Below are 26,150 nucleotides of genomic sequence, written 5' to 3'. Positions count from 1 at the left end.
AGCTACAGCCACACCTGCTGGCCCCATACACAGAGGGGCACCCTTCCTGGGGCAGCAAGACATGTTAAGGCACACCCTCTGTTCTGGGCCATCTCATGCAGCTGTTGGAACCCACAGGCAGATTAGCCAACACTTCCCTAGGACCACTGAGGCCAGTAAGGGCTTTGTGAGGCCCCAGAGGCAACAGGGAAGCTGCAAGAATGCTAATCCGAGTCCTCCTCTTCCCAGAGGCCTTGCAGGTATAAGAATAGGCAACAGAGAGCAAGAAGAAAAGGCAAAGTTTGCTTTGCTTGTGTCTGGTGGAGCATGTTCCCCCAGTGAAGATCCTGTCTTCTGAGACTCAGAAAGGGATCTGTGCGCCATGTGGACAGTGAACAACTGGGCTCCCATCAGGCACTGGATATTCTGCAGGTTTATTTCATAAACTCAACTAGAAAACAAAACCTTGGTGCTTGGAAAGGCCCATGCAGAACAATGCAGGGTCATTCGCTATTGGCCCTACCGTATTTTGTTCTAGGTGCTGGATGGTGCTGTCGGAGGAACTGACAGGCAGTCAGAGTGGCCAGACCCCAAAAACAGTACAGGATGAGCCACCAAGGAAGGCAATGGGGATATCCAAGCGGTCCCGGCTGGATTATTTAGGATGTCACCACCAACACAGAGTCCAGGCTGTCACTAGCAAGGCCAGTGAGGACATTCAATGACTGGAACCGCTGAGGCCATCTTAGATGCCACCAATGGCAGACCTCACCCCACCCGACTGCTGCCACTCCCGTGGGTCCCACAGCAGCTACACTGAGTGGGGACACCCAAGGGGCCTCTGCCAGGGTGAGTGTCTGAGTGGTAGGCCAAGCAGCCACTCAACACAATCTTCAAGGTCCTTTCAGCAGGAGCTCCGTAGAGATGCCTGAACAGGGGGATCGGGAGGGGCAACATCCAAATGGTCACAGTCAATTCTGGAAGCTTCCAGGGCATCAGGAAAGGCAGGCAGGGCAGGGGAGACCCACCAGGGATGGGAAGTGCAAAAGGTAACTAGCCCGGCCTAGAAGCGATTTCCAGCTAACCTAGAAGTCCCTTGCTGATGCTCCCTGTACTGAGTGGGGAAAGCAGACCACCCTGGCTCCTCCATTTGGCAGGTAAGGCGGAGGGCCTGCCTGGATTTCGCAAAGGGCTACAACATCTCGGAACCCAGCAGCCTCAGGAGGACTGGATTGGATGGGCTCCTTAAGGCACAGATGAGAGGTGAAGTGGGAAGGCCCTGGTCTGGGTCTAAGACCCAGCAGGGATGACGGACGGAGGCCCCAACCAAACTGCAGCTCCCAGGAAATGTCTGCTCTGCACTTCACAGGAGAACAGAGGAGGGGAGAGGGGAGAGGTGGAGGAAAAGAGGGAAAAGGTGAGTGAGGGCAGATGGGGACAGCAGGGAGGCCAAAGCCAGGAAGCAGAGAGAAGACACACACAGACACACAAGCAGAAGACAGGTGAGAGGGGCAAGGAGACAGCTCAGGGGACCAGGCAGAAGAGAATGAGGGCAGGGGAGAGACTCGGGTTCCTCCTGGGGGGGGGTGCAGTTTCTTAGCCCCAGGAGAGGCCAGAGCTATCTGGCTCCAGCCCACCTGGCTTGAGGGGCCTGACCGGGAGTCTCTGGTCAGCAAAGGAGGAATTTCAAAGGGAGAAGGAGCCTGAGCAGATTTGGGTGTAGACACCCTGGTCCAGGGGCAGGTAGTGTCCCTGCTTCAGGTCCAGGAAGAAGAGCCGGTCCGAGATCTGGCATGGGTCAAAGCCTTCACGCTGCAGACGTGTCTTCTGGATCTTGAAGGTGCCTGAGGGGATGCAGGTGGAAGTGGGGGGTAGGTACGAGGCAGGGGGCTTTCAGGAGCCCCCAACTCACCATCCTCTCCCATGTCTCCAGGCTTTTGCATATGCTCTCCTCTCAGCCGGGAACATTCTTCCCCATTTTGCCTGCCCAATTCCCCCTTGTCCTTCAGGTCCCAACTTTATGCCCCCTTCTCCGAGGGAGGCCTCTCTGACCACTCTCATCACTGCCTGAAACTGTGTACTCCCTGCCTGGTTACCTATCCACCCCCCATAAGGCTGAGGTCTGTCACATAATAGGTCTGGGGTCAGCAACTTAAAGCCCAAGGGCCAAATTCAGCCCACCACCTGTTCTGTAAATTAAGTTTTATTGGCACAAAGCCACACCCATTCATTTACACACTGTGTAGTCTGCTTTTGTAGTACTACAAGGCAGACCTGAGTTATTGGGGCAGAGCTTGTAGGGCCAGCAAAACTGAAAATATTTACTACCCAGGGTTTAAGGAAAAGTTTGCACTCCCTGCAGTGGACAATTAAAGAAGGGTTTTGTAAAAGATAAGGGTTAGGGTTAGTATTAAAAAGCAAGAGAGGGCCAGCCGGTGTTGCTCAGTGGTTGAGCATCTACCTATGAACCAGGCAGTCACGGTTCCATTCCCGGTCAGTGCACATGCCCAGGTTTCGGGCTCAATCCCCAGTAGGGGGCGTAGCAGGAGGCAGCTGATCAATGACTCTCATCATTGATGTTTCTATCTCTCTCTCTCCCCCTTCCTCTCTCTGAAATCAATAAAAAATATATTTTAAAAAATGCAAGGGAGAATACCTACATGCTCTAGAGTTGGTAAGTTCTGTTTTTTTGAAACAAAAATTCAAAAGCACAAACCAAAAGATTTTTTAAAAGGATAAGTATGGCCCTGGCTGGTGTTGCTCAGTGGTTAGAGTATCAGCCTTCACATCAAAGGGTCTCGGGTTTAATTTAGGGTCAAGGACACGTACCTGGGTTGCAGGTTCCACCCCCGGCCCTGGTTGGGGCAAGTGCAGGAGGCAACCAATCAATGTCTCTCTCTCTCTCACATCGATGTTTCTCTCTCTCTCTCTCCCCCTCCCTCCTTTCCTCCCTCCCTCCCTCCCTCCCTCCCTCCCCTCTCTCCCTCCCTCCCTCCCTCTCTCTCTAAAAATCAATGGAAGAAATATCCTCAGGTGAGGATTAACAAAAAAAGGATAAGTATGTGACAAAACTAAGGGTTTCTTTTCAACGAAAGCTACAGTGAACAAAGTTCACAATTAGACTCCCAAGAAGAGACTCACAATGTCTGAAATTGCTAAGGAATTAATATCCAGACCATTATGAGGAACTCTCACAAATCAAAAAGAAAAAGAGGGCGAGGCAATACAAAGATGGGCAAAGGATCCTAGAAAGATCAGAGGTATGAGATGATTTGCTCAAACTTCCATCAGAAAAATGGAGACAATGAAGAGACATACTGAAAATTGCAGGATGTCTAGTGGGTTTGGGAGTGAGGAATGGAAATAAATATGTAAATAAAATAAGAGAAGGGTCCTACACAAGCCCATAATGCCAGCTGGCTGTGAACCATTATGTCAGACTTGGCCCGAGGGCCTGAACTAGGACAAATAAGGGGGTGGGGAGGTACAGCGAACCTGTGGTGTCCACCTGGTGCAGGAGGCGCAGGAAGATGGGCCGGGCATAGGGTGCTAGCACCTTCTGTAGCTCCTGGTACAGTGCATTAAGGCTCAGCTGGCCATGGGGGTCTGCAATGGCTGCCATGCCTGCTTTGCCTTCTACTCCTAGAAACAGAGGCTCAGTTGAGAACACCATCCTTCGCCCACCATGGGACCAGATACACCCTAAAACAGCAGCCCCTGGCCTCTTATCTCCAGTCCCTTCCACCTGGACTAACACTGGCCAATGCAGAAAACATTTTATTGAGCTCCTGCTACACTCCTGCAACCCTGAGCCAAAGTCACTTTCATGATCCCATTTTCTAGATGAGGAAACTGAGGCTCAAATCACAAATGAGGAGTGACTCCAGTTCCAGTGGCACCCACCCGGGCTGTTGTGTGCAGTTGCCCAGGATGTGCACTGCCCAAGGGCACCTGTACCTCTAAGCTCCTCCTGGCCGGGCTCCCCTGGGGATGCCATACCCTAGGTCCACCCCCACAGCCCCAGCTTGCCTGGCACAGCCACCCCATACACAGCCACATCTGTCTGGCCCAGCAGGCGGCTCAGCACACCCTCCACCTCGGTGGTGGAGACGTTTTCCCCACGCCAGCGGAAGGTGTCCCCACTGCGGTCCCGAAAGTACATGTAGCCCAGCTCATCCATCACCAGCACATCACCTGGCAGAGAGGGGAGGGGCAGGTGAGATGACAGCCACCATCCCCACAGCCAACCCCCAGGGTGTGCACACCTGAGAGGTAGGCGCTGTCGCCCTTGCAGAAGACGCTGTGGGCAATCTTCTTGCTGGTGGCGCTCTCGCTGATGTAGCCATCGAAGCGACGCAATGGGTCCCGCTGGTTGATCTGGCCCACGAGGAGGCCGGGCTCCCCTGGGGAAGAGGCCACACACAGGTTACACTAAGAGGGCAGAGGGTAGGGACCCCAGCTCCCAGAGGACTGAGTGAGGACCCCACTAACCTGCCTGGCATGGGATACAGAGACCCTGGGCATCCCTCAGTAGTTCCATGGTGTCCTCATTGACCTTCACCAGCCGAATAGGGTACACATGGGGCAGGATGCGGCTGTTGAAGCCACAGGAGCCCACCTGGGATAAGGAGAACTGAGTTGGCAAGGAGCCCCAGGGTGGCACAGTGTCCTCCCCCATAACACATTGCCTTTCCTGCTCCAAGACCTGGAATAGCACCCCCAGTGTCACCCCAGCTCTGTGACCTTGGGTGTTCAGAAAAAGGGGGGTGTTAAGTAAAGTATTCTCCCAGTACTCCTCCTCTCACCTTCTCAGTCTCCCTTAGTCACAGGAGAAGACCTGCTGGCCTGCCACTTTCTGGTCCATAAAACCCTCTACACTGGCAGAAGTGGGCACCTGGAGTGACCCTGGAGCCATGTGGGGGCACTGGCAGAGCTTCTGCTTACTGCCCACAGAATGTCACCTTGCGTGGATCAGTCCTATGAGCAGAAATGCCTGTCTAATAGGTTTGTGCTGCTACAAACTGTTGGTTATGTTTATTACAATAGCAACCTGGGCTAGTGAGGCCACAGTGGCACCTGGGGATGTCCACTCAACAGATTTGCACAGTGGGGGCCAGGCCTTGTTCTCAGGTGCTGGGGCCCCACCAGCCAGTGAGTCAGAAGAATTCCTGCCACAGTGCTTGCTTTCTTATTACTCTCATCTGTTCTGGGCCTTGAGGAGGAGGGGATTGAGAAGGGAGAGGGAGCAAGGGCATAAAGGAGATAATTGCTTATCATGAAAGCATCTGTTTGCAGAGAGCTGCCAGTGAGGGGCGCTGCACTGAGCTCTCGATGTCTGGTGAGCAGAACACACCCAAACAGCTGTTAACCCCTTTTACAGAAGGGAAAAAATGAGGCCCTAGGAGCCTGAGAGACTTGTCCAATAGGAGAGGATCAGTACCCCAACCTCCTTCCTTGGGGCCCCTGGGCCCTGCTCTTCCTGCCACCTCCCCAGGTAGAAACTGAGGCTCCTAAAAGCTGAGGCACTTGCCTGGCACACACAGCCACTCCATAGACTTAAACTCAGGGGTGACAGTTATATAACTGTGCATACTAGAAGAGGGTCCCCGCATGCAGGGGGTGGCCCAGGAGCCCCCCTAACCCACCCTTGCACTCTGGGCTGCAGTGATTCCCAAACCCAGACTTGTGCCAGACATCCTGCCATGCTCACCTTCCCATCCATGTTGGCGATGCTACAGTTGCACTCGGTGGCCCCATAGAACTCGCCGATCTGGCGCACACGGAAGCGCTCAGTGAACTCCTCCCAGATGGCAGGCCGCAGCCCATTGCCCACGGCCAGGCGCACCTGGTGCTGCCCCTCTGCCTCCCGCACTGGCTGCTTCAACAGGTAGCGGCAGATCTCCCCGATGTACTGGACCACCTGGCAGAGAGGGAGTGGGCCATGGAGCCTGACACCCCAGACCCTGGGCACTAGAACAGAACAGCCCTAAGGTTAATGTGGGGAAAAAGCTCAGTCCTAGCAAGGGGCCTGAAATATGCCTTCTATACAAATAGATGTATTTTGTTCCTCATCAAGGTCCCTTCATGGTCTCTCTATTCCCATGACACTTCCTGGGGACACCTCATGTGCTTCACAAAGGCCAGGGAGGCAAGCCTCAGCATTGATGCCCACAGGGCAACCTCAGCCCAGAGCCCATGTGCTCTACTCTGTTCCCCAGAGCCTGGCCAGCTGAGCCCAAGCTGCCCACAGCGCTGCCCCTCAGATGGGACCACTGTCAGGCATGTGCTCTACACTGCCTCTCAGAATTACAGCAGCCGAGCTCCACCCAGCTGCCCTCCAAGTCACCTTCTCATTGACGCCCCCCACAGGGGCCATCTGGACAGGAGCTGGGAGCTGATCATCAACGTGAGACCCCCAGCTACAACACCCCGGCATCAGAATGATTTTGTACACCATCTGCACACCCCAGTAGATGTGGAGAGACAAAGGCACATCTTAACCATTTTTTCTTTTTTTAAAATATGTTTTTATTGATTTTAGAGAGAGGAAGGGAAAGAAACATCGATGAGAGAGAGGCATCAATCAGCTGCCTCCTGCACACCCCCTACTGGGGACAGAGCCCATAACCAGGGCATGTGCCCTGACCGAGAATCAAACCTGCGACCTCTTGGTGCATGGAATCATGCTCAACTAACTGGGCCACACCAGCCAGGCTTAACCATTTTTAAGTGAACAGTTCAGTGGCATTAAGTACATTCACACTGTTGAACAATCATCCCACCATTCATCTCCAGAAATTTCTCATCTTCCTAAACTAAAACTTTGTCCCCATTAAGCACTAACTCCTCACGTCCCTCCCCCAGCTCCTGGCACCCACTATTCTACTAACTGTCTCTGTGAATCTGACCTCTCTACAGATTCCATATAAGTGGAGTCAACACTATTTGTCTCCTTGTGTCTGGCTTATTCACTCAGCATAACGTCCTTAAGGTTCATCCACACTGTAGCATGCATCAGAATTCCCTTCCTTTTTACGGCTCAAAAATATTCTATTGTGTGGATGGACCACATCTGCTTCTCCATTCATCCACCAATGGACACTTGGGTTGCTTCCATGTTTAGCTATTATGAATAATGCTGCTATGAACATGGGTATTCAGACATCCCTTTGAGACTCTGCTTTTAAATCTTTTGTTTTAAAAACAGTCCTCACCAGACACAAACAGCTACACAGTATATGATTCCACTTACAGGAAATTTCCAGAACAGGCAAATCCACAGAAACAGAAAGCAGATTAGTGGTTGCCAGGGGCTCAGAGAGGGGGATGGGGAGTGACTGCTAATGGGGATAGATTTTCATTTTGGGGTGATAAAAATGTTCTGGAACTAGATAGAGGTGATGGTTGTACATCATTGTGAATGTACTAGACAATGAATTGTTCACTTTAAAGTAGCTAATTTTATGTTATGTGAATTTCACCTCAATTTTAAAAAACAGTCACCTTTCAGAGGTTTTACTGAAACATCTATGCAGGAAGCATGTTGTTGTCTGGGTGGCTTCACAATGATGCAGAAGGAGGGATTTGGGTGGGAGTGGAAAGGCAGCTGATGGCACCTGGAGCCAGTGACAAGTGTTCGAGAATCCCCTACACATTCCTGTCCACATTTATAAGCATTTGCAACCCTCGATAATTAAGTTAAAAATCCAGACTGTCTGCATTTCAAGATTCAGATTAGCAATTTCCCCCAAGATTTTCCCTAAGCAGAACATAAATCTTCAAAAGCAGAGAAGAGTAGAGTCATTGCCCTAAGTGGTCCCCCAGGATACCATGCCCAAAGCCCCTGCCCAGCTTTGTGACCTGAGAAAGTGGCTGAACCTCTCTGGGCCCCACCTGTCCACAGTGCGGTGGCACCTGCCAATTTGCCAGTACCATTCTCTCCCCACCTGCCCCTCCTTCCTCTTGGAGAAAGGTGCTAGCTCCTGTATTTCCACCCCCATCACAGGGCTGAAATCCTCCTCAAGAAGGGGAAAGGAGAGGTAGGGATGTGTCTTAGCCCCGTCTGCTATCAGGAACAGCAGATACCCTCCACCTCTGCCTCACGCTCACCCCACTTGGAAGCCCCACGCCTTGTGGCCTTAAACAGCCCAGGGTGGTGACTGTACCTGCTGCTCTCATTTCCATGCAGCCACCTGCAGAGAAGACCCGGGAAGGAAGGGGAGCGGGCAAAGGCACAGGGAGGTAGAGCCTTAGGGAGCTCAGACAACCTAAGCCCAATCGCAACTGCATTACAAGCTTGTTTCCCCATCTGCAAAACGGGTGTGATGCCTTTACCCACTCCCAAGCAGTTATAAGGCTCCAATGAGTTTATGCGTGGAAGCTTTAGCCCTGGGCTGGACATCAAGCACATGCTCAAAGAAACACTGGTCACCCTTCTGCCCCCATCAGGAGCCCTGGAGAGAGGATGGGAGAGTGGCCCATAATGGAGGGCCCATGGGAGGGGGCGGGGCCTGACCGTGCAGTTGTGCTTGACGCAGTCATCCCAGAAGCGGCTAGCTGAGAACTTCTTGCGGAGGACGACGGTCAACCCGTAGATGAGACACTGTCCCACACCCATGATGTTTCCTGCACAAGGCAAGCTTAGTGAGGGGTCCCTAGTCTCCCGCCCTGCCCCCATCCGAAGCACCCCGTGGTACCTGCGGAGTGATACAGGGGCAGGCAGTCGTAAAGTACATCTGACTCCCGCATACTGTAAGCATGGTGGCCAAAGGCTGCGATGCGGTAGTACCTGTGGGGGCAGGGAGTGCAGGGGCTGGGACCTTCATCCCCCAGGGTATGGGAAGGGGGGGGAGTGTGCTGGGAATGGGGGACACAGCAGGTACCCAGGCCAAATCAGCCCAGTTCCCAGGGGGCTTACAGACTGGCAGGAGAAGTACATGCAGCAAATAAAGAACCGTCCTTGGTGCTGCATGCCCTGAGGAATATAGTAGGGCGAAGGGACAGAGAGGAACTGAAGGTGGCACAGCCATGGCCGGTGGGGGATCCTGTCTGAAGAGGTGACACATTAGCTGAGGCATGGCAAGGAGCTGAGGGGGCGAGCTAGGGAAGGGTAACCAGACAGTGGGCGTAGCACCTGTAAAGTCCCTGAGGCCAGAGGAGCCCAGCCAGATTAAGGAACTGTGAGGGGCCAAGAAGACAGCAAGGGATGGAAAGGAAGAACACATCAGAGAAGTGGAAGGGCCCCACACATGAATGCGGGTTTTATTTTCAAGGCCAAGGCAGATATAGGGAAGTCTGGCACAGGAGAGGTCTGAATCAAGATTTTAAACCCTCCTGTGGCCACTGAGGGGAGCAGAGCCTTCAGGGACAGGAGTGGGGGCAGCAGGAGGCCAAAGCGGGACTGGGTGGAGTGGGGGGGGGGTGTGGAAAAAAGTGGGCATATTAAGGGGACAGGCCCTGCTGACAGGCTGGATGTGGGGAAGAGGTGAGGCAATGAGAAGCCCCAGAGCACCAGGAATAGGGCAGCACTACATCCTGAGATGGGTTTTATGGGGTTGGGATCAAGATACCCACAGACCCCAACAGCAGCTGGGGTTGGGGAATCAGGCTGTAGAGATGACCTGCAGTCATCCTCCGGGCTGGGGGCGCCATGAACCCCTCACCTGCTGTGCACGACAATGGCAGCCTTGGGTAGCCCCGTGGTCCCCGACGTGTAGATGTAGAAGAGTCGATCTGCAGGAGATGAGGGTGTTGGGGACCAGGTGCTGTGAAGGTGGGATGAGGGGACAGAGTGGGCATTGGCAGGGGAGAGAGGCCCCACCCTGGACTCACCATCCATGCCCTTCCCAGGAGACTGGGCCAGGGGAGCCGTGGATGCCTCCTTCAGCAGCGGGTCCAGGAGCTGGGTGTCTGGGCAGATGCCCTCAGGACCCAAGTCTCCAGAGCAGAACTTGAGCAGACTCTTCCCTAGCTGTCCGCTCACCTCAGCCACCACTGCAGCCCAAAACAGATGTGTCATGGTCAAGGATGGGCAGGCCCCTCCCAAGGTCTGGAATGAACTGTCTCCCTGCCCTGAGCACCCACAGGCCCCTGCCCACGACAATGCCCATACCAGCCTCACCTGCTGCCAGCTCCCCTCCGAAGATGAGGGCCTTAGCGCCCGAAGTGCCCAAGCAGAAGGCAAGGGGCTCGCGCCGCAGGTTGACATTGAGCAGAGCGGCCTCCACGCCCGCCTTGGCCAGGCCCAGCCACAACCCCACAAACTCAGGCCGGCCCTCCAGGAAGATGGCCACCACATCACCTGGCGCAAGGCCCAGCTGATGGAAGACGTTGGCCACAGCATTGGAGTAGGCGTCCAGCTGCGCAAAGGTCCAGCACACGCCGCTGCCTGCATCCACCAGGGCCAGCCGGTCAGGCTGCTGCCGTGCCACTGCCTGGAAGATCCCTGGGATGTTGTGGCAGGCTCGCTGGTGCCGCCACAGTTCCAGGCGCACTCGGATCAGCACAGAGAGGCCACTGGGCAGGAGGACGGAGGGGACGGCATTACTGGGTACCTGGCCAGGCCTCCAGGAGACCACCCCAAGCCTCAGTGTCCACATCTGAAGAAAGTGGAGGAAAAGGTCCCTGTACCCCTGAGATCAGCGAGGCTTCAAGGAGGACCCTTTGGTTGGTGGGTTTCTCAGGAACTAAGGTCCAGCTACCAACCAGCCCAGAAAAAAGTAGATTCTCAAAGGTGGCCAGGCCATGCAGTATAGATCAAAGTCACCCTGTCTTCCTCCACCCAGCTTTCTCAGTGATCCTGAGGGAGCCGAGGGCTAGTCCTGTCTTTGTTTCTCTCCTCTGGGACGTCCCAAGCACACTGAGCTGGACTGCTCATGCTCCACCTGCCCCAACCAGACCCTGGGGTCGAGGCATGAGCTGGACCAAGAGACATATTGGTGAGATAGGGGGGACCCAACTCAATGCACATTTGAAGCAGGTGTGTCTCACTTCCCCTTCCTAACCTGCTAGTGGATATGAGGGGATCGAGGGGATCAGAGGCCCCAAGGGACAGCAGGACCCCAAGAGGAAATAACCAGGGCCCTGAATGACTGTGTGGAGGTGAGCAGCCACCAAGGATGCCAGGCTGTCAGATGAGGGAGAAATGAACTTTTTTTGTTTTAAGTAAACAAAATTTGCTTTAGCTCACAGAAACTACTATATGATTAGCACTGTACTAACTTCATGGCCACCTTCCAAAGTAGGGTCCTAAGATCCCCATATGTCAGATGATGAATGAGCTGAGAGCTCAGAGAGGTAAATTAACACATCTGAGGTCACAGAGAGTAAGGGACAAAATAACCAAGAACCAGCTCCCCTGGCAGGGTCCCTAAGCTCCTCCTCAGGCTGGCCACAGAGGCAGGCCAAGTGCCCATGGCGCACACAGCAGTTAATCAATTCAGGTTCTTGAAGGAGAGGCATTGTACAAAGACTACTCTTAGAGATGAAGGAACTGGGACTCAAAGGGTCATGATCCAAGGGCCAGCAGGGGCAGAGCCAAAGTCCAGCTAGACACACTGACTCTGGCCACCAATCTACTAACCACCAGCTTACATAGCTACCAAGAAACCCACCGTTGACTGATGGAAATCAGCAGCAACACATCTGAGCACCTACTGTGTGCCCAGCTCTCCTCTTAGAGCTTCCCTGATAGAGCACCTGAAGAACTCCATAAGGTGGTACTATAGAGCATCTGAAGAACTCCATAAGGTGGTACTAGTGTAACGGCCATGGGGAGAGGGTCATCAGCGAGGTTTGGAACCATAGGAAGCAGCCCCTGCATAGGGACTCCCCGTCCACAGACGACACAGTAAGAAACAGGAACTGAGGCTGTGGCCAGTCACAATCAGATTACTTAAGCACTCAAGGTGTAAGCACTCAAGGCAGGGTCCATACCCTCTCAGCCTGTAACCAGTCCATCCTGCCCTAGTCCCCAGGCTCCCTGAAGCACACCCACACAGGCAAACAGTGGACATCAGTGCTCAGCTCCAGCCACATGCCTGGGCAGCAGCCCAAGCCATCCCCACCCTGGGGACAAAGAGGCTACTCTCCACTTCTGGGTCCTTCCCAAGACCTCTTCTCATCCCTCTGTTCCTTGTGCTGCCTCCTGTTTTTACCCGGGGCAGGAAGAAACCAACAAGGTTAAACGTGGTCAGATTTCATGCCACAGTTACAAGAGGAGTTGGAAGAACTGAGACAGGGTGCTTAAATATTTTCTGAACCCAGGGTCTAAATGCAGCTCCCACCACCACCCCCAGCACAGCACAGCAGCTAAGAACATGGACTCCAAAGTCCTGCCGCTCCCTGGCTATGTGTTCCTGGGCAAATGTAATCACCTCTCTGTGCCTTGGTTTACCAACCTGTAAAATAGGGTTCATAAGTATTTCTTCCTTACAGGGCTGACAGAAAGAATTAGAACAAGGCCTGGTGCATGGAGAGGGTTATACAAGCTGCATTAGTTACTGCTGCATAACAAATTACCCCCCAAATTACCAATGGAAACAACAAACATTATCTCACAGTTCCTGTGGTCAGGAATCCTGGAGTGGCTTAGCAGGTGGTCTGGCTTGGGGTCTCTCCTGAGGCTATAATCAAGGTATCACCTGGGGCTGTGCTCATCTCAAGGTTTTACTAGGAGAGAATTCACTTCCAAGTTCATTTATGTGGGTCTTTCCAAAGGGTTGCCTCACATGTGGCAGCCAGATTCTCCTACAGGGAGTGGCCCAAGAGAAGGCACTCAACAAGGAAGCCACAGTCTTTTTCATTACCTAATTTCAGAATTAATATCCTATCACTTCTACTGTGTTCCATTCAATAGAAGTGAGTCACTAGGTCCAGCCCACACTCAAAGGGAGGGGATCAGATAAGAGCATGAAGACCAGGAGGTGGGGCCATATGCGAGGCTGTCTCCTATAGAAGTGTGTCAAGCCCTGTTTCAGGGACTGAGTAGACCCCGCTCCTGCCCTGTCCCCAGGGAAGACAGGGCCAGGCACAGATACCCTGGCTCCATGGAGTGAAACGGGAGATTTAACAAGCCCAAGGAGGTACAGAGGGCCTGCCAGCCATGCTCCTGTGTGTGCAACCCTGAGTGGAGGCCAGGGCCAAGGCTCCATTTGGGCTCCCCAGGTTCCCAAGAGGACAGGGTACCTGTGAAGGCATCAAGCCAAGAAGACTCCAACAGCTTCTTTCAGCAAGCCCCTCAGAGACACCTCAGAGACCTTCCAAGGATGCCTGCACAGGACACCAGAATCCCTTTCCCAGAGATCCAGTCTCCAGAGACCACCAGACAAGCCTCAGAATACACAGCAACCTCTCCACAGACCCTGAACAACCCCCAAAGTCCCTCACAGAGCCCAAACTCTCAAACAGTACTTGGCCACAGAGAAACCTGTAAATAGCCCAGAGGAGGCACACACCCTTCAAATACTTAATAAGTCCTTTACAGATGCCCCCAGAAGCCCTTTCATTCCTCCCCCAAAAGCCCTAAATAGACCCAAAGTGTCTAGTCAGTCTGGGCAGCCCCCAGAGACCACTCTGTTGCCCCTGTGAGGCCCCAGGGACCTACCAGAGTCCCTAAGGGGCCCTCAGAGACCTCAAAACACCCACAGCCTCACAATCAGCCCCAGTTCTCTGGAACTCCTACCAGCTGTCCACAGACCCCCAAGTTGCTCTCAAGCCCCCTGAGGTCTCCCATGTGATCTCAAGAACCTTGAAATGGACTCATGTCCCTCCAGAGACCCTCAAGCCACCCCTTGCAAGTCCCTTCATTTCCCAGCCCATCACTTTTTCAGGCCCCTGCCCACTCGTAGCCCCGCCCTCACCCAAGCCCCTCCCCCCAAACCCTCAGGGCGTCCCCACGGCCCCCCTCCAGCACTCTACAGTTTGCCCCCAGGGAGCATGGCTGGGGACAAGGCCGGGGTTGCACTCACAACAGATCCCGCCTCGCGGTCTTGCAGACGATGCGCAGGAAACGCCAGCCGCCGCCGCCCACGTACACGCAAAGCGCCGCCGCTGCGCTCCAGGTCCACGGCAGCCCCAGCAGCCATAGCAGAACCAGCGAAGCCACTGAGGCCGAGCCCGCACCAGGAGCCCTCATCCTGGGGGGGCGAAGAGCGCTGAGGCCGCTGGCTGCTCGAGCTCCGCCCCAAGGCCAGGCAGGCCTCGCCCCCAGACTCCGGGCCCGGCCCCCAAGGGCGAGCCCAGGCCACTGGCTACGGGCCCAGCCCCACCCCCTCCTCAAGCCCACCTGCTCCAAACCAGACCCGCCCCTATGTCGCGGACTGGCCACATCCCGGACAGACTCCACCCCCGGGCCAGGGTTCCGTCACGACCCATGTTGGGCACAGGCCTCCTTGCTTCTAGCCCGACTCACACTTCTCTGCCAACTATTAGCACACAGTGCCGGTCGTGCCCCACACACAGCTCTTCCTCTCTCAGTCACTGTCAAGCCCGGTCCAATGCTTCGACCTAGTTGTGGGACTCCAGACCCAAGCTCCACTCTCACGACTTAGCCCTAAAGCCTGGGCCCACCGTGTCCATACCACAGACCCAGGCCTTTCCCAGTCACTTGACCAGGCCCCGCCCCCACTCCAGGACCTAGCTGCTGTGCTCGGTCCCAGGATTCACCCCCATTTCCAGTACCCAACCTGTACAGCCACAAGTCCTGGGTTTTCCTGAAGGTTCCGCCTCTACCACCTCGCCACTCATTGGGCCCCGCCCCACGTTAGGCCTCTGGCCCCGACCGTAAGCACAAGCCCCGGTACACTAGGAACCAGACCCCGTCCTCAGTCCTGGACCTGGCCCGCATTCCAGCCCCAGGTTCCACCCTGGCTACCGGCCCCGCCCCCACGCTCTGGCCTTGTCGCCACCCTCCGGACTCACTCCGGCCCACCTACAGCACCCTAGGCCCCTCCCAACCGGCCTTCCCAGTCCCACCCAAAAACCCCCTTCTGACCTGTGTGGCTAAAAGCTCCTTGGCCGCAGAGCCGAGGCCCGCCCCTTTCCGAAGGCCACAACCATAAAGAGGGCCCCCGGGCCAGAGAAGCAACTGCTAACGAGACCCTGGGGCTAGAACGGCCCAGCTAAGGCGCCCGCTGTCTCCAGGACAACCAAGCTCCGCCTGCCCGACGCCAGGCGTTTAGCAAACACGTGCGTCCGCAGTCGAGGGGCGTGGCCTCCGGGCGCTCGAGGCCCCCCCGCCCCCATGTTATCCAGGATTCCTACCCCGCAGACGTGGGAAGTCCCGGTTCACACTTGGGGCCTGCCTGTACAGGGCTTTTGCCCCAGCTTGTTCTAAATACAAGTCCCAAAGCTTCTTCGATCTTAAACACACATTCCAGGGACCTTGGGAGTCGTAAATTCACACCAGGAGTCCCAGAAGTTTCTATATCCAAACCGCACCTTAGTCTGAAAGATACAAGAACCCGGCTAATTCCAAAACTGTATCCCAAAATCTTGTCAGTTAAGTCTCAATATTAACACCCCAGGAGCCTAGGGAGAACACTATCCAGATCCCTACCCTCCCACAGGAGTCCTTTATTGGCACCCCAAGGTCCTAAATGCTCACCCAGAGGCCCCAAAGCACCCTCCAGATCAGGCGGGGCCAGCGCCGGCCTGGCTGCCCACCGCCCTGTTTCCTGGCTGACCTGCAGCTGTTCACAAGAGCCTGGCTGCTCCCTCGTGGGCTCCCAGAAGCTCAGGCAGGAGGCAGGCAGGCACAACTAACCAGGTCAAGATAGAAAACCCCAAACCTAGTCCCAGCTGGTGGATCCTCCGGAGGCCTCTGTTTTTTCAGACTCCCGGGTCTTGCTTTCCGGCTCTGTGCCCATGAGGGCTTCTGCCCTCTCCTCCTCTCCAAGCTCCCCCTCCTCTGCCCTCCTGCCCACCCCTCCCCTGCTTGTTTTCTTCCCTGCTTGGCAGACCTTCCCAGTGCAATCCTTGGAAGGTGGCCTGAGCCTGCTTCCAGAGCCATTTGGAGGACAAGGCTTGGCAGGCGCTCACCGCCGCCCCCCCTGCTGTCATTGGTTCCCGGTCGCCTCCCGGGGTGGGTGGAATGGGGCGGAGGAGGAAGATCCGGAGGACAGGCGCAGAGCCAGCCACGGGCACACTACTTTCTTGACCAGGGGTCAGTGGAGTCAGCAATGACCAGTAACTACAGCTGCACTCCTATCCTGCCAGATAGCACTATTGTGATTACCCACATTTTAGAGGCAAAAAACTGAGCCCTGGGACTGTCACGCCAGCTCGCAGTTGAGATTCACTCGTTCACAAATGTGGGCAGAGAGCTTGCCCTCCCTCCTCCCCCCCTTTCCTACTTCCCTAAACTTCTCTACCCCTTCCTCTTTTTGCCCCTTTTTCCCTCTTCCTCCACCCCCTTCCTCCCTCCCTCCTTCCTTCTTCATTCTCCTCCCCTTGTTTCTTCCTCCCCTCCCCCTTCCCGCCTCTTCCCTCTGCTCTTCTTCCCCTACTTCCCCCCTTCCCCCACCCACTCCTCCTTCCCCTTCTACTCCTTCCATCTCTCCTCCTCCCTACCCCTCCTCTTCTCTCTCCCCCGCCTTCCTGCTTTCCCTCCTCCTCTTCCTCCTCTCCTTCCCTCTTTGTTCCCTCTCCTCCTCCGATGACTTAAGGTGGCGACAGAACTCCAGCAGTGACCCAAGCTGTTTTCAGTGCACTTATCCCTTTTTATCCCTGTTTATTCCTTATTTATCCTTTACATAAGGGCTGCCCCACACCCCAGTGACATCACGCAACACGTGGCAGCTGTCACTCTCAGTTCCCTTCCTTAGATAGAAAAAATTCCCAGTTCCAAAACATGTTGACTTTAAACAGCTTTTTACCAGTAAAAATAGGGAACTGCAAAGAATTTCAATTCAGGACAAGCACGCTTTAGCAGTAGCCACAGTAAAGTTGCACAACCAAGGAAAGGAATGTTATTTTATAGAGAAAAAGGAGGAAGTTGGGAAGGGTTGCTTTGAGAGCAAGTCCATTGGAGAAAAACGAGAGTTCAGGGAAATGACAGTCTTTCGTTGGCTGGCTGAGTAACTGGGGTTGAGGGAACGTACTTTCCTTTCTGCTGAGGGTCTGTAATTTACAATACCACCCCTAACTGACATGGAGCAGTACTGTGTGAGAGTGCCCCCTGCTGGCCCCCCACTCCATTTTAGTGAGGTTTCCCCCTTATTTTCACACAACCTTACTTCACACAACCTTACAGAGGGATTCCAGATGAGCAATTAAGAAACAGCCTGGCCCTAGCCGGTTTGGCTCAGTGGTTAGAGCATCGGCCTGCCGACTGAAGAGTCCGGGGTTTGATTCTGTGCCAAGGGCACATACCTCAGTTGCAGGCTCCATCCCTGCTCCTCCTCCCTGTGCGTGTGGGAGGCAACCAACCAACCAATCAATATTTCTCTCACATCGATGTTTCTCTCTCTCTCTCCCTTTCACTCTCTCTGAAAAGCAGTGGGAAAAAATAGTTTAAAAATGTCCTCGGGTAAGGATTTAAAAAAAGAAACAGCCCTGCCCTGGCAGTTCAGATGGCTGGAGCTAGTCCAGTACACCAAAGGTTAAGGGTTTGATTCTGGGTCACAGCACATACAGAGGTTATCAGGGCTCATACAGGAGGCAACCTACGTGGGGTGAGGATTGAAAAGAGAAATGGAGGGGGAGGGGAGGGGAGGAGAAAAACAGCCCTATCCCTATTTCACAGAAAGGGAAACTGAGGAGGGCCAAACCAGGCTCTGACCTCTGGCTGGGTGGCCTTGGGTGAGTCACCTCTCCCCTCTATCTTGCTTACCCTCTGGGTAGTAACACTGACTCCTGAAGTGCTGTAAATGAAACATTAATTGCCTACCCACTGCACAAAGGCTGACAGTCAAGGAGGTTCTTATTTGGAGAATGAAGGGGCCAGGCACATACTAAGTGTGGGGGCACAGCCTGATGGACATCTCCCTCCCTGGGGCGACCACAGGGGCCTGCAGGCCACAGCAAAAGTTCTTCAAACTTTCTGGAAGGAGAAAAATGAAACATAAATTGAAATAAAATACTGAAAGATCATAGCATGGGTATTTCACTATAAGTTTAATATAACACTGTGTAAGAGTGAGCAATTTCTCTGCCATAGTCAAGTGCCCACCACAGTAGAGGTATGACTTTCCTGGGTCTGCCATAACAAAGTACAGTAAACCCTTGATTTTTAAGGCCTCTATTTAATGGACTTCTGATTTAATGGACAAAATTTCCAGGCCATATGTCATATGTGAAAATTAACACCCTGTTAATTTCAAAATGCTTTTAATCAAGATTTGCTTATAACTAAATTAAGAGGGGTTTTTAAATTATTATTTTACTGGTGTGTGTGTGTGTGTGCGTGTGTTTGTTTGTTAATCCTCACACAAGGATATTTTCTCCACTGATTTTAGCGAGGTGGAAGGGAGGGAGGGAGGGGGAAAGAGACAGGGGCAGGGGTCAAACTTGCAACCCAGGTAACTGCCCTTGACTGAGAATCAAACCCGAGACCCTTTGGTGCACAGGTCAGTGCTCTAACTACTGAGCCACACCAGCCAGGGCTAGGCTCTGTTTGTTTTTTATTTGAGCCCAGGTAGCCACCAGGAGCCCTTCTTAGTAGATGTTTTTTCTCAGAGTTCACAGACACATCTGGAAGGGACCCATTCATGAAGCCTTGACGTGAATTAAACTCTTGGCAATAAGGATTTTGTGGTTTTCTTTTTATTGTTTAATGCCAATAATAAGTTTCTTTCAGTCTCCCACATTTTCCTAGGCCCTGAAAAATCCTCTAGAACAGGTAGAACACCTGTTAGCTACTGCTACATAACAAACTGCCCCAAACTCAGTGGCTTCATACTGTTACCAGAAAGGGACCAGGACTGTACGACTCGAGTTCAGGTGATTTTGAGATTATATTTACTAAAGCTGGGGACAGTGAAGCAAAGTAAGGGCTTAAGACAGAAGAAGCAAGATCACAGCAACAGGAGTCAGCCTAAGGTGAGCTGCCTAGACTCAGGAAAGGAAGCCACAGTAACAAAAGTGAGCCACACTGAGCTGCATGGGCTCAGAAAACAAGTTACAGAGGCAAAAGGAGGGCCCTTGGAGACAAGTTCAGGGAGTTAGCCTGGGATGAGTTGCTGCTGCCCACTGCTTCCCTGGTTGCAAGTCTCATGGAAATCCTTAGGGATTAGGAATAAAAAAGCAAAGATACACACCTGAGGAAGAAAGGGAGGGCGTAGGTGAGCTCAGGGAGAGTGTGCACTGGCATCCTTTGTCTCAAGGGTTTTTATCTGTTTTCTTTTTTTAAATATGTCTACTGATTTCAGAGAGAGGAAGGGAGAGGGAGAGGGAGAGGGAGAGGGAGAGGGAGAGGGAGAGGGAGAGGGAGAGGGAGAGGGAGAGGGAGAGAGGGAGAGAGAGAGAGAGAGAGAGAGAGAGAGAGAGAGAGAGAGAGAGAGAGAAACATCATTGATGAGAGATCCTCACTGAGGATCCAGCCTGCTACCTGGGCATGTGCCCTGACCAGGAATAGAACCATGATCTCCTGGACCATAGGTCATTGCTCAACCACTGAGCCACACTGGCCCGGCTTTATCTGTTTTCTAAAGGTGGGAGTTTTAAGGGAAGTCTCAGGGGAGAGTCTCAACAGAATATTCAACAGCTTCCCAGGTGTATCCTTTAATATGCTGATACATCAAAATGAGCCTATAGGGGAGTCTGGGATCATTCTCTAGTCAGCTTCACTGCTTTACTGTTTTTTTTATACCCTCACCTGAGGATATTTTTCCCCATTGCTTTTCAGAGTGGAAGGAAGAGACAGACAGACAGACACATGGAGTGGTTGCCTCCAGCACATGCCCCGAGTGGGGCCAGGGATGGAGCCTGCAACCAAGGTACATGCCCTTGACCGAGCCTCTGACTGGAATCGAACCCAAGACCCTTCAGTCCAGGGACTGATGCTCTAACCTCTGAGCCAAACTGGCTAGGGTCACTGCTTTACTTTTATCTTGGATTTGTCTAATTGTGTGTTTTTTGTTATTATCCCCAACTTCATCCATTCTGGGGTTTGGCTGGCACTAATGGCACCATCTGGGTCTCTGTTATCTATCTGTCTAGGGTGATTTAAAATACTCATTCTCTGGTTGGGGAGGAGAAATATAAACCACTTGCTCCTAAGTGTCCTTGTTTAGAGAAGATCTTGTGATTTATTAGTTGGCTATTAATTGCTCGGCCTTGTTTGGCTATATGTTTCAGTTTCCCTCATTCCACTTGCCAAGGAATTTCCTAGCTTCTTATTAACCTTCCTCAATACACTTCTCAGGATACCATGGGTTGCTTGGGTGGTCAGTCCCTCTGCAACATTCTTTGGGTGGCTGGGCTAGAGGATGACATGTGTGGCAGGTGGTGCTGGTTGTTGGCTGGGCATCTAGTTCTATGTGGCCTCTCATCCAATAGGCTAGAAAAGGAGTCTGCAAACCACAGCTTACAGACCAAATCCAGCTTGCCACGAGCTAAGAATGGTTTTTACATTTCTGAATGGTTGAAAAAAGTCAAAAGACTAATATTTCATTACACATGACAATTCTATGAAGTTCAAATTTCGGCATCCATAAATAGCATTTTATTGGAACCCAGACACACAAATTCATTTCCATATTGTCTAGAGCTGCTTTGCATGACAGTGGCAGAATTTAAAGTTGCAACAGAAGACTGTATATCCCACAAAGCTAAAAATATTTATTACCTGGTCCTTTACAAAAAAGGTTTGTCAACCCCTGTGCTACATTGGCTTCCTTGTGTTAAGGGACTCAAAGGATTCAGTTTGGGGGATGCTCAAGAATGAGACATGGGGCCTAGGTGGTGTGGCTCAGTTGGTTGGAAAGTTGTCCTGTGCACCAGCCGCAGGTACCCCTTGAGAAGGGGCCCAGGGGAAGCTGCCTCCTGCCTTGGGAAGCTCTGCGGAATCAGGTCAGAATCAGGTCATGGTTTAGGCAGATTAGTGAGGTTCTAAATTGACCTCCTAAAGATTCCTAATCCTGGGATAGCAGCCAACCAGCAGGCCCAGGGCCATACAAAGTCCCTGCACCCTTTCTTCAGGCCTTAGCCAGGGCTGCCATGGCTTCCCTATTCTCTGGTCGAGTTCTGATCCGAAACAACAGTGACCAGGACGAACTGGATACAGAGCTGGAGCTCAGCCGCAGGCTGGACAACCGACTGGTGTTGCTCTTCTTCGGCGCTGGGTCATGCCCCCAGTGCCAGGCCTTTGCACCGCTCCTCAGGGACTTCTTCATTCAGCTTACAGATGAGTTCTATGTGCTGCGGGCAGCTCAGCTGGCCTTGGTGTATGTGTCTCAGGACAGCACAGAGGAGCAGCAGAACCTGTTCCTCAGGGACATGCCCAAGAAGTGGCTCTTCCTGCCCTTTGAGGATGACCTGAGGAGGTGAGGTGGGAGGGGAGGTCAGGGAGGGCTTCCTGGAGGAGGGGCTGTTACTCCTGGGAGTGAAGTATGTGTTTTTGTTTTTGTTTTATTGTTGACAGTATTACAGATGTCCCACAATTTCCCCCGTTGCTCCCCTCCACCTAGCCCCCACCCCACCCCAAGCCTTCACCACACTACTGTCTGTGTCCATAGGCTATGCGTATGTACATAAATTCTTTGGTTAATCTCTTCCAGTTCCCCCCACCCCCTCCCCTCTGAGATGCGTCTGTTCCATGTTTTTTGGTTTTTGTTTTTTTAATATATCTTTATTGATTTCAGAGAGAGGAAAGGAGAGGGAGAGAGAGAGACAGAAACATCAATGATGAGAGAGTACATTGATCAAGCCCATGACCTGGGCATGTGCCCTGACAGGGAATCGAACCCCTATCGCCTGGATCCTAGGTCAACGCTCAACCGCTGAGCCACGCCAGGCCGGGCTCTGTTCCATGTTTCCATGCTTCTGGGCCTATTCTGTTAGTCAGTTTATTTTGTTCATTAGATTTCACATATAAGTGAGACCAGGTGATATTTGTCTTTCTCTGCCTGGCTTATTTCATTTAGCATAATACTCTCCAGGTCCTTCCATGCTGTTGCAAAGGGTAAGAGATCCTTCTTTCTTATAGCTGCATAGTTTTGCATTGTGTAAATGTACCACAGCTTTTTTATCCACTCACCTACTAATGGGCATGTGGGCTGTTTCCAGATCTTAGCTATTGTAAATAACGCTGCTATGAACAAAGGGGTGTATATATTCTTCCTGATTGGTATTTTGGATTCTCAGGATATATTCCCAGAACTGGGATCACTGGGTCAAATGGTAGTTCCATTTTTAATTTTTTGAGGAAACTCCATACTGTTTTCCATAGTGGCTGCACCAGCAGTGTACTAGGGCTCCCCTTTCTCCACACCCTTGCCAGCACCTGTTTGTTGATGGTGCCATTTTGGCAGGTGTGAGATGATACCTCATTGTAGTTTTAATTTGCATCTCTCTGATGATTAGTGAAATTGAGCATTTTTTCCTATGTCTATTGGCCACCTGCATGGCCTCTTTGAAGAAGTGTTTATTCAGGCCCTTTGACCATTTTTTAAAATATGTTTTATTATTATTATTATTGATTTCAGAGAAAGGAAGGGAGAGGGAGAGATAGAAACATCAATGAGAAAATCATCAATTGGCTGCCTCCTGCATGCCCCCTATTGGGGATCAAGCCTACAACCCAGGCATATGCCCTGACCAGGAATTGAACCCATGACCTCCTAGTTCACGGGCTGACGCTCAACCACAGAACCACACAAGCTGGGCACTTTGCCCATTGTTTTAATTGGATTTTTGTCTTCCTTTTGTTGAGTTATTTATATTTTTTGGAAATTAATCCCTTATCAGATGTATCATTGGCGAATATGTTCTCCCATACAGTGGGTTCCCTTTTCATTTTGATGGTTTCTTTTGCTGTGCAGAAGCTTTTTAGTTTGATGGATAGTATTAGTTTATCGATAGAGCTCAACCTGGTGTTGAGCAGCTAGTCCATATATGGAGAACTGAGGGGCATAGAGCGCAGGGTGCACATATCTGTGTCCATCTAGCCTTCAGGGAGTTTACAACCTAGTGGAGGGACAGACATGAAACAAAGACTCAAGTATATAATAGCAAACTGCAGTAATGTTCTGGAGGAAAAGGAAGAATGCCATGTAGAGATAAAATGGGAAGACCTTGTTGAGATTTGGGGGTCAGGGGGTGCTCATTTAAGGAAGTGGCTTTAAAGAGAGACCTCTAAGGACAGAGAGGTTGGGAGGGCGGAGTATGAGGAAAGGGGAGGGTTTCTAGGCAGAGGGCACAACACAAAGGCTCCAAGGACAGTCCATTTAGGGAACTAGAAGTAATTCCAGGTGTGAGAAGTCAGCAGGTACCAGGTGGAGCAATGCCCAAATACCACCTTCACGCATGTGGATGTGATCCTCAGCATCTCTGGGAGCCACGGAGTGCAATGGAGCTGAGGGAGAGGTGGTTGGAATCAAGCTTTACAATGAGCAGCCCAATAAGTGATGTTTTAGTCTGTGGCTATTTTAGAACTTTTCCCTTTTCTTCACTAAGCCTTTCATTCTTTTTAAACCCCAACTTTTTATTACAGAAAATTTCAAAAATACCAAAAAGTTGGAAGAAGCATAGAAGGAAACCCTTGGCCATTGTTAACATTTTGCCATATTTGCTTTATTTGTGCTGAACTATTTGAAAGTGAGTTGCAGGCTTCATAACATTTTCTGATTTCATTCATTTTGTTGCACAAGTTGGAAGTTTCTGGTCATAGAGAACATTCTCCACCCAAGATTATCAACATTTTAACATTGGCTCACTCCCACTGCCCTCTGCAGCTGAGGGGGTTCTTTCCCAGAATTGGCAACATTGCCCTCCCCAAGGCAGAAATGCCAGCTGCCAGGGCATCACAGCCAAATGCTCACCTTGTTTGAGGCGATCCTCTCAACAAAATGAAAGTGAGCCAGTTTGCACTCTCCACCCCCACCCACAGGACTGCCAGATATAAGATGCCCAGTAAAATACAAATTTCACACAAACTATGAATACTTTTTTAGTATAAGTTTGTCCCACATATTACATGTGATATACTTATACTAAAAATTATTTGTTTATATGAGATTCAAATTTAACTGGGTGTCCTGTATTTTTATTTGCAAAGTCTGGCAACATACTCCTGTGGAATTTTGCAGGTACCATACGTTCTTTGTGTGGAGGCTGGAAAAGGGCCACCCAGGAACCAAGTGGGTAGAAATGAAGAACCGTGGGTGCACCTTTCCCTTCCCCCTTTTCTTGCCTTTCTCTCTCCTAAGCTCCAAGGGCCCTTCTGCCTCTGTAACTTGTTTCATGAGCCTACGCAGCCCAACTGGCTCACTTCTACCACCTCGGTAACTTTCTAAATAACCTTTCTACCATAATTTGAGGGGAAAAAAAAAAGAAAAAAAAAAGAACCATGGATGATGGACCTAGTCTGGCAGCTCCCTTTACTCCAAGATGACTGTGAGGGATTCTGGCCTAGATAGGGGGTTTGGTCCTGGATCTCCTGGGCCTGTGGATGGTTTCTCACTAGCTTTCTCCGGTTTCCTACTCATACTGAAAAGAAAATTCAAACTCTTCATCATGACCCTGTGGACTGTGTGATCAAGTCAGCACCTCAAACTCCCTCCCACCTCAGGGTCTTTGCATGGGCTGTGCCTTCTGCCTGGGACACCCTTCCCCCAGTTCTCCCCCTCCTCCTCCTGCAGATCTCAGCTCAAAAGTCACCTCCTTGGAGAGGCCCTCCCTAACCACCAGCCCCTTATCAGGATTTCTTTATGGCATTTATCAATATTCATTCATTCATCCCACACATTTCCGGAGCACCTACTCTGTGTCCCAGTTTCAGGCAATGGGGACACTAGTGAACAAAAACAGAAATCGGTGCCCCGGTGAAGCTACATTCTATTGTGGGAGAAAATGGAGAAATAAACTATGCAATGTGTTGGGTTCTGAGAGGCACTGAACAGCACCAGATCGAAAGGTAGGTGTTGCGATTTGAGGTTGGGTCTCAGTTGGCAGAGGACTGGGGAGAGTGCACCAGATAGAGGAGACAGACCAGTGCAAAGGCCCTGAGGGGGAGCGAGTCTGGGGCGCTGGAAGCTTCCCCAGCGCCCAGCCCAGGCCGTGCACACAGAAGGCGTTCAGTAAGTACTGGGCTGAGGGATGTGGGGCTCCCGGTCGGGGTCACTGACCTGCCCGCCCCGCAGGGACCTCGGACGCCAGTTCTCGGTGGAGCGGCTGCCGGTCGTCGTGGTGCTCAAGCCGAGCGGGGACGTGCTCACGCCCGACGCGACCGACGAGATCCGGCGCCTGGGCCCCGCCTGCTTCGCCAACTGGCAGGAGGCGGCCGAGGTGCTGGACCGCAGCTTCCTGCTGCCGGAGGACCTGGACGGCCCCGCGCCGCGCAGCCTCACGGAGCCGCTGCGCCGCCGCAAGTACCGCGTGGACTGGGCGGGGCGGGGCGGGGCGCACGAGGCCGGGCTGGAGGGGGCGATCCCGGGGCGGAAGGCGGGGCGGGGGAGCTGTTCTGACGGGGTGAGGGGGCGGGAGGGCCAGAGTGAGGCTCTGTCATGACACCTCCGAGGAGGCGGGGGGGGGGGGCTGTTCTGACCCCTTGGTGGGAGAGGAGCAGACGGACGGACGGTGGGGGGAGGTCTTTGGTGCACCCTCACCTCTCACCCGGTGGTGGGTGGGGCCGGGGCCTATTCTGAGCCCCCCAAGGTGGAGGGCTGGCTAGTGCGGAGTAATCAAAGAGCGTCACGGGTCCGAGGGGAGGGGGCGGGGCGGGGCAGGGCAGGGAGGGGACCATTCTGGGTTCCCACCGGGAGGTGCGCCCCAGCGAGAGACCGGAGCTGGGAGGCGGGGTCCTGGGATCCCCCAGGGCGGGGAAAGGCCGTAGGGGGAGTGGGCAGGGTGTTTCTTTCTTTTTTCTTTTTTCTTTTTTTGTTTTTTGTTAATCCTCACCGAAGGACACGTTTTCGATTGATTTTTTTTTTTTTAGAGAGAGTGGAAAGGAGGGAGGGGGGAGAGACAATGAGAATCGATGCGAGACACATCGATCGGTTGCCTCCCACACGCGC

The 26,150-nt window shown here is 52.5% G+C and overlaps 2 protein-coding genes across 20 annotated transcripts; one reads left to right on the top strand and one right to left on the bottom strand.

The window, feature by feature from the left end:
- Positions 1 to 399: 399 nt before the first annotated feature.
- Positions 400 to 25,285, bottom strand: SLC27A1 (solute carrier family 27 member 1). Of its 19 annotated transcripts, none has more exons than XM_081137219.1 (14): positions 15,663 to 15,947; positions 15,241 to 15,423; positions 13,947 to 14,114; positions 10,100 to 10,494; positions 9,811 to 9,972; positions 9,642 to 9,711; positions 8,676 to 8,767; positions 8,495 to 8,604; positions 5,690 to 5,899; positions 4,471 to 4,597; positions 4,245 to 4,382; positions 4,009 to 4,173; positions 3,475 to 3,621; positions 400 to 1,823 (listed from the first exon to the last, which is right to left on the bottom strand). In XM_081137219.1, the coding sequence occupies exons 3-14, from the start codon at positions 14,111 to 14,113 to the stop codon at positions 1,666 to 1,668; spliced, it is 1,941 nt and encodes a 646-aa protein (XP_080993345.1). In that variant the 5' UTR covers position 14,114; positions 15,241 to 15,423; positions 15,663 to 15,947; the 3' UTR covers positions 400 to 1,665. The 19 variants fall into 19 exon arrangements, with proteins under 19 accessions (XP_080993345.1, XP_080993350.1, XP_080993362.1 ...); XM_081137224.1 differs by having other exon boundaries at positions 15,584 to 15,888; XM_081137236.1 differs by having other exon boundaries at positions 14,972 to 15,423; positions 15,663 to 15,888.
- Positions 20,628 to 25,601, top strand: NXNL1 (nucleoredoxin like 1; the record flags this gene model as incomplete). Its single annotated transcript, XM_081137239.1, is given in 3 exon segments — positions 20,628 to 21,461; positions 25,278 to 25,524; positions 25,527 to 25,601. Coding segments are annotated over 3 exon segments (648 nt in total). The 5' UTR covers positions 20,628 to 21,135.
- Positions 25,602 to 26,150: the final 549 nt, after the last annotated feature.

This window comes from Miniopterus schreibersii, assembly GCF_964146895.1.
Source record: "Miniopterus schreibersii genome assembly, chromosome: 4".
Lineage (NCBI taxonomy): Eukaryota > Metazoa > Chordata > Mammalia > Chiroptera > Miniopteridae > Miniopterus > Miniopterus schreibersii.
The sequence above is the reverse complement of the archived record's forward strand: the minus strand, read 5'-3'. Positions and strand labels throughout refer to the sequence as shown.

Coding starts and splice junctions, on each gene's coding strand:
- SLC27A1 (XM_081137235.1), bottom strand. CDS start 15,988: ATGGCTCTGGAAGCAGGCTCAGGCCACCTTCCAAGGATTGCACTGGGA. Junction 14,115..15,767: donor GATCCACCAGCTGGGACTAG/GTTTGGGGTTTT, acceptor TCGCCCCCCCAG/GATGAGGGCTCCTGGTGCGG. Junction 4,598..5,689: donor TCGCCAACATGGATGGGAAG/GTGAGCATGGCA, acceptor TCCTTATCCCAG/GTGGGCTCCTGTGGCTTCAA.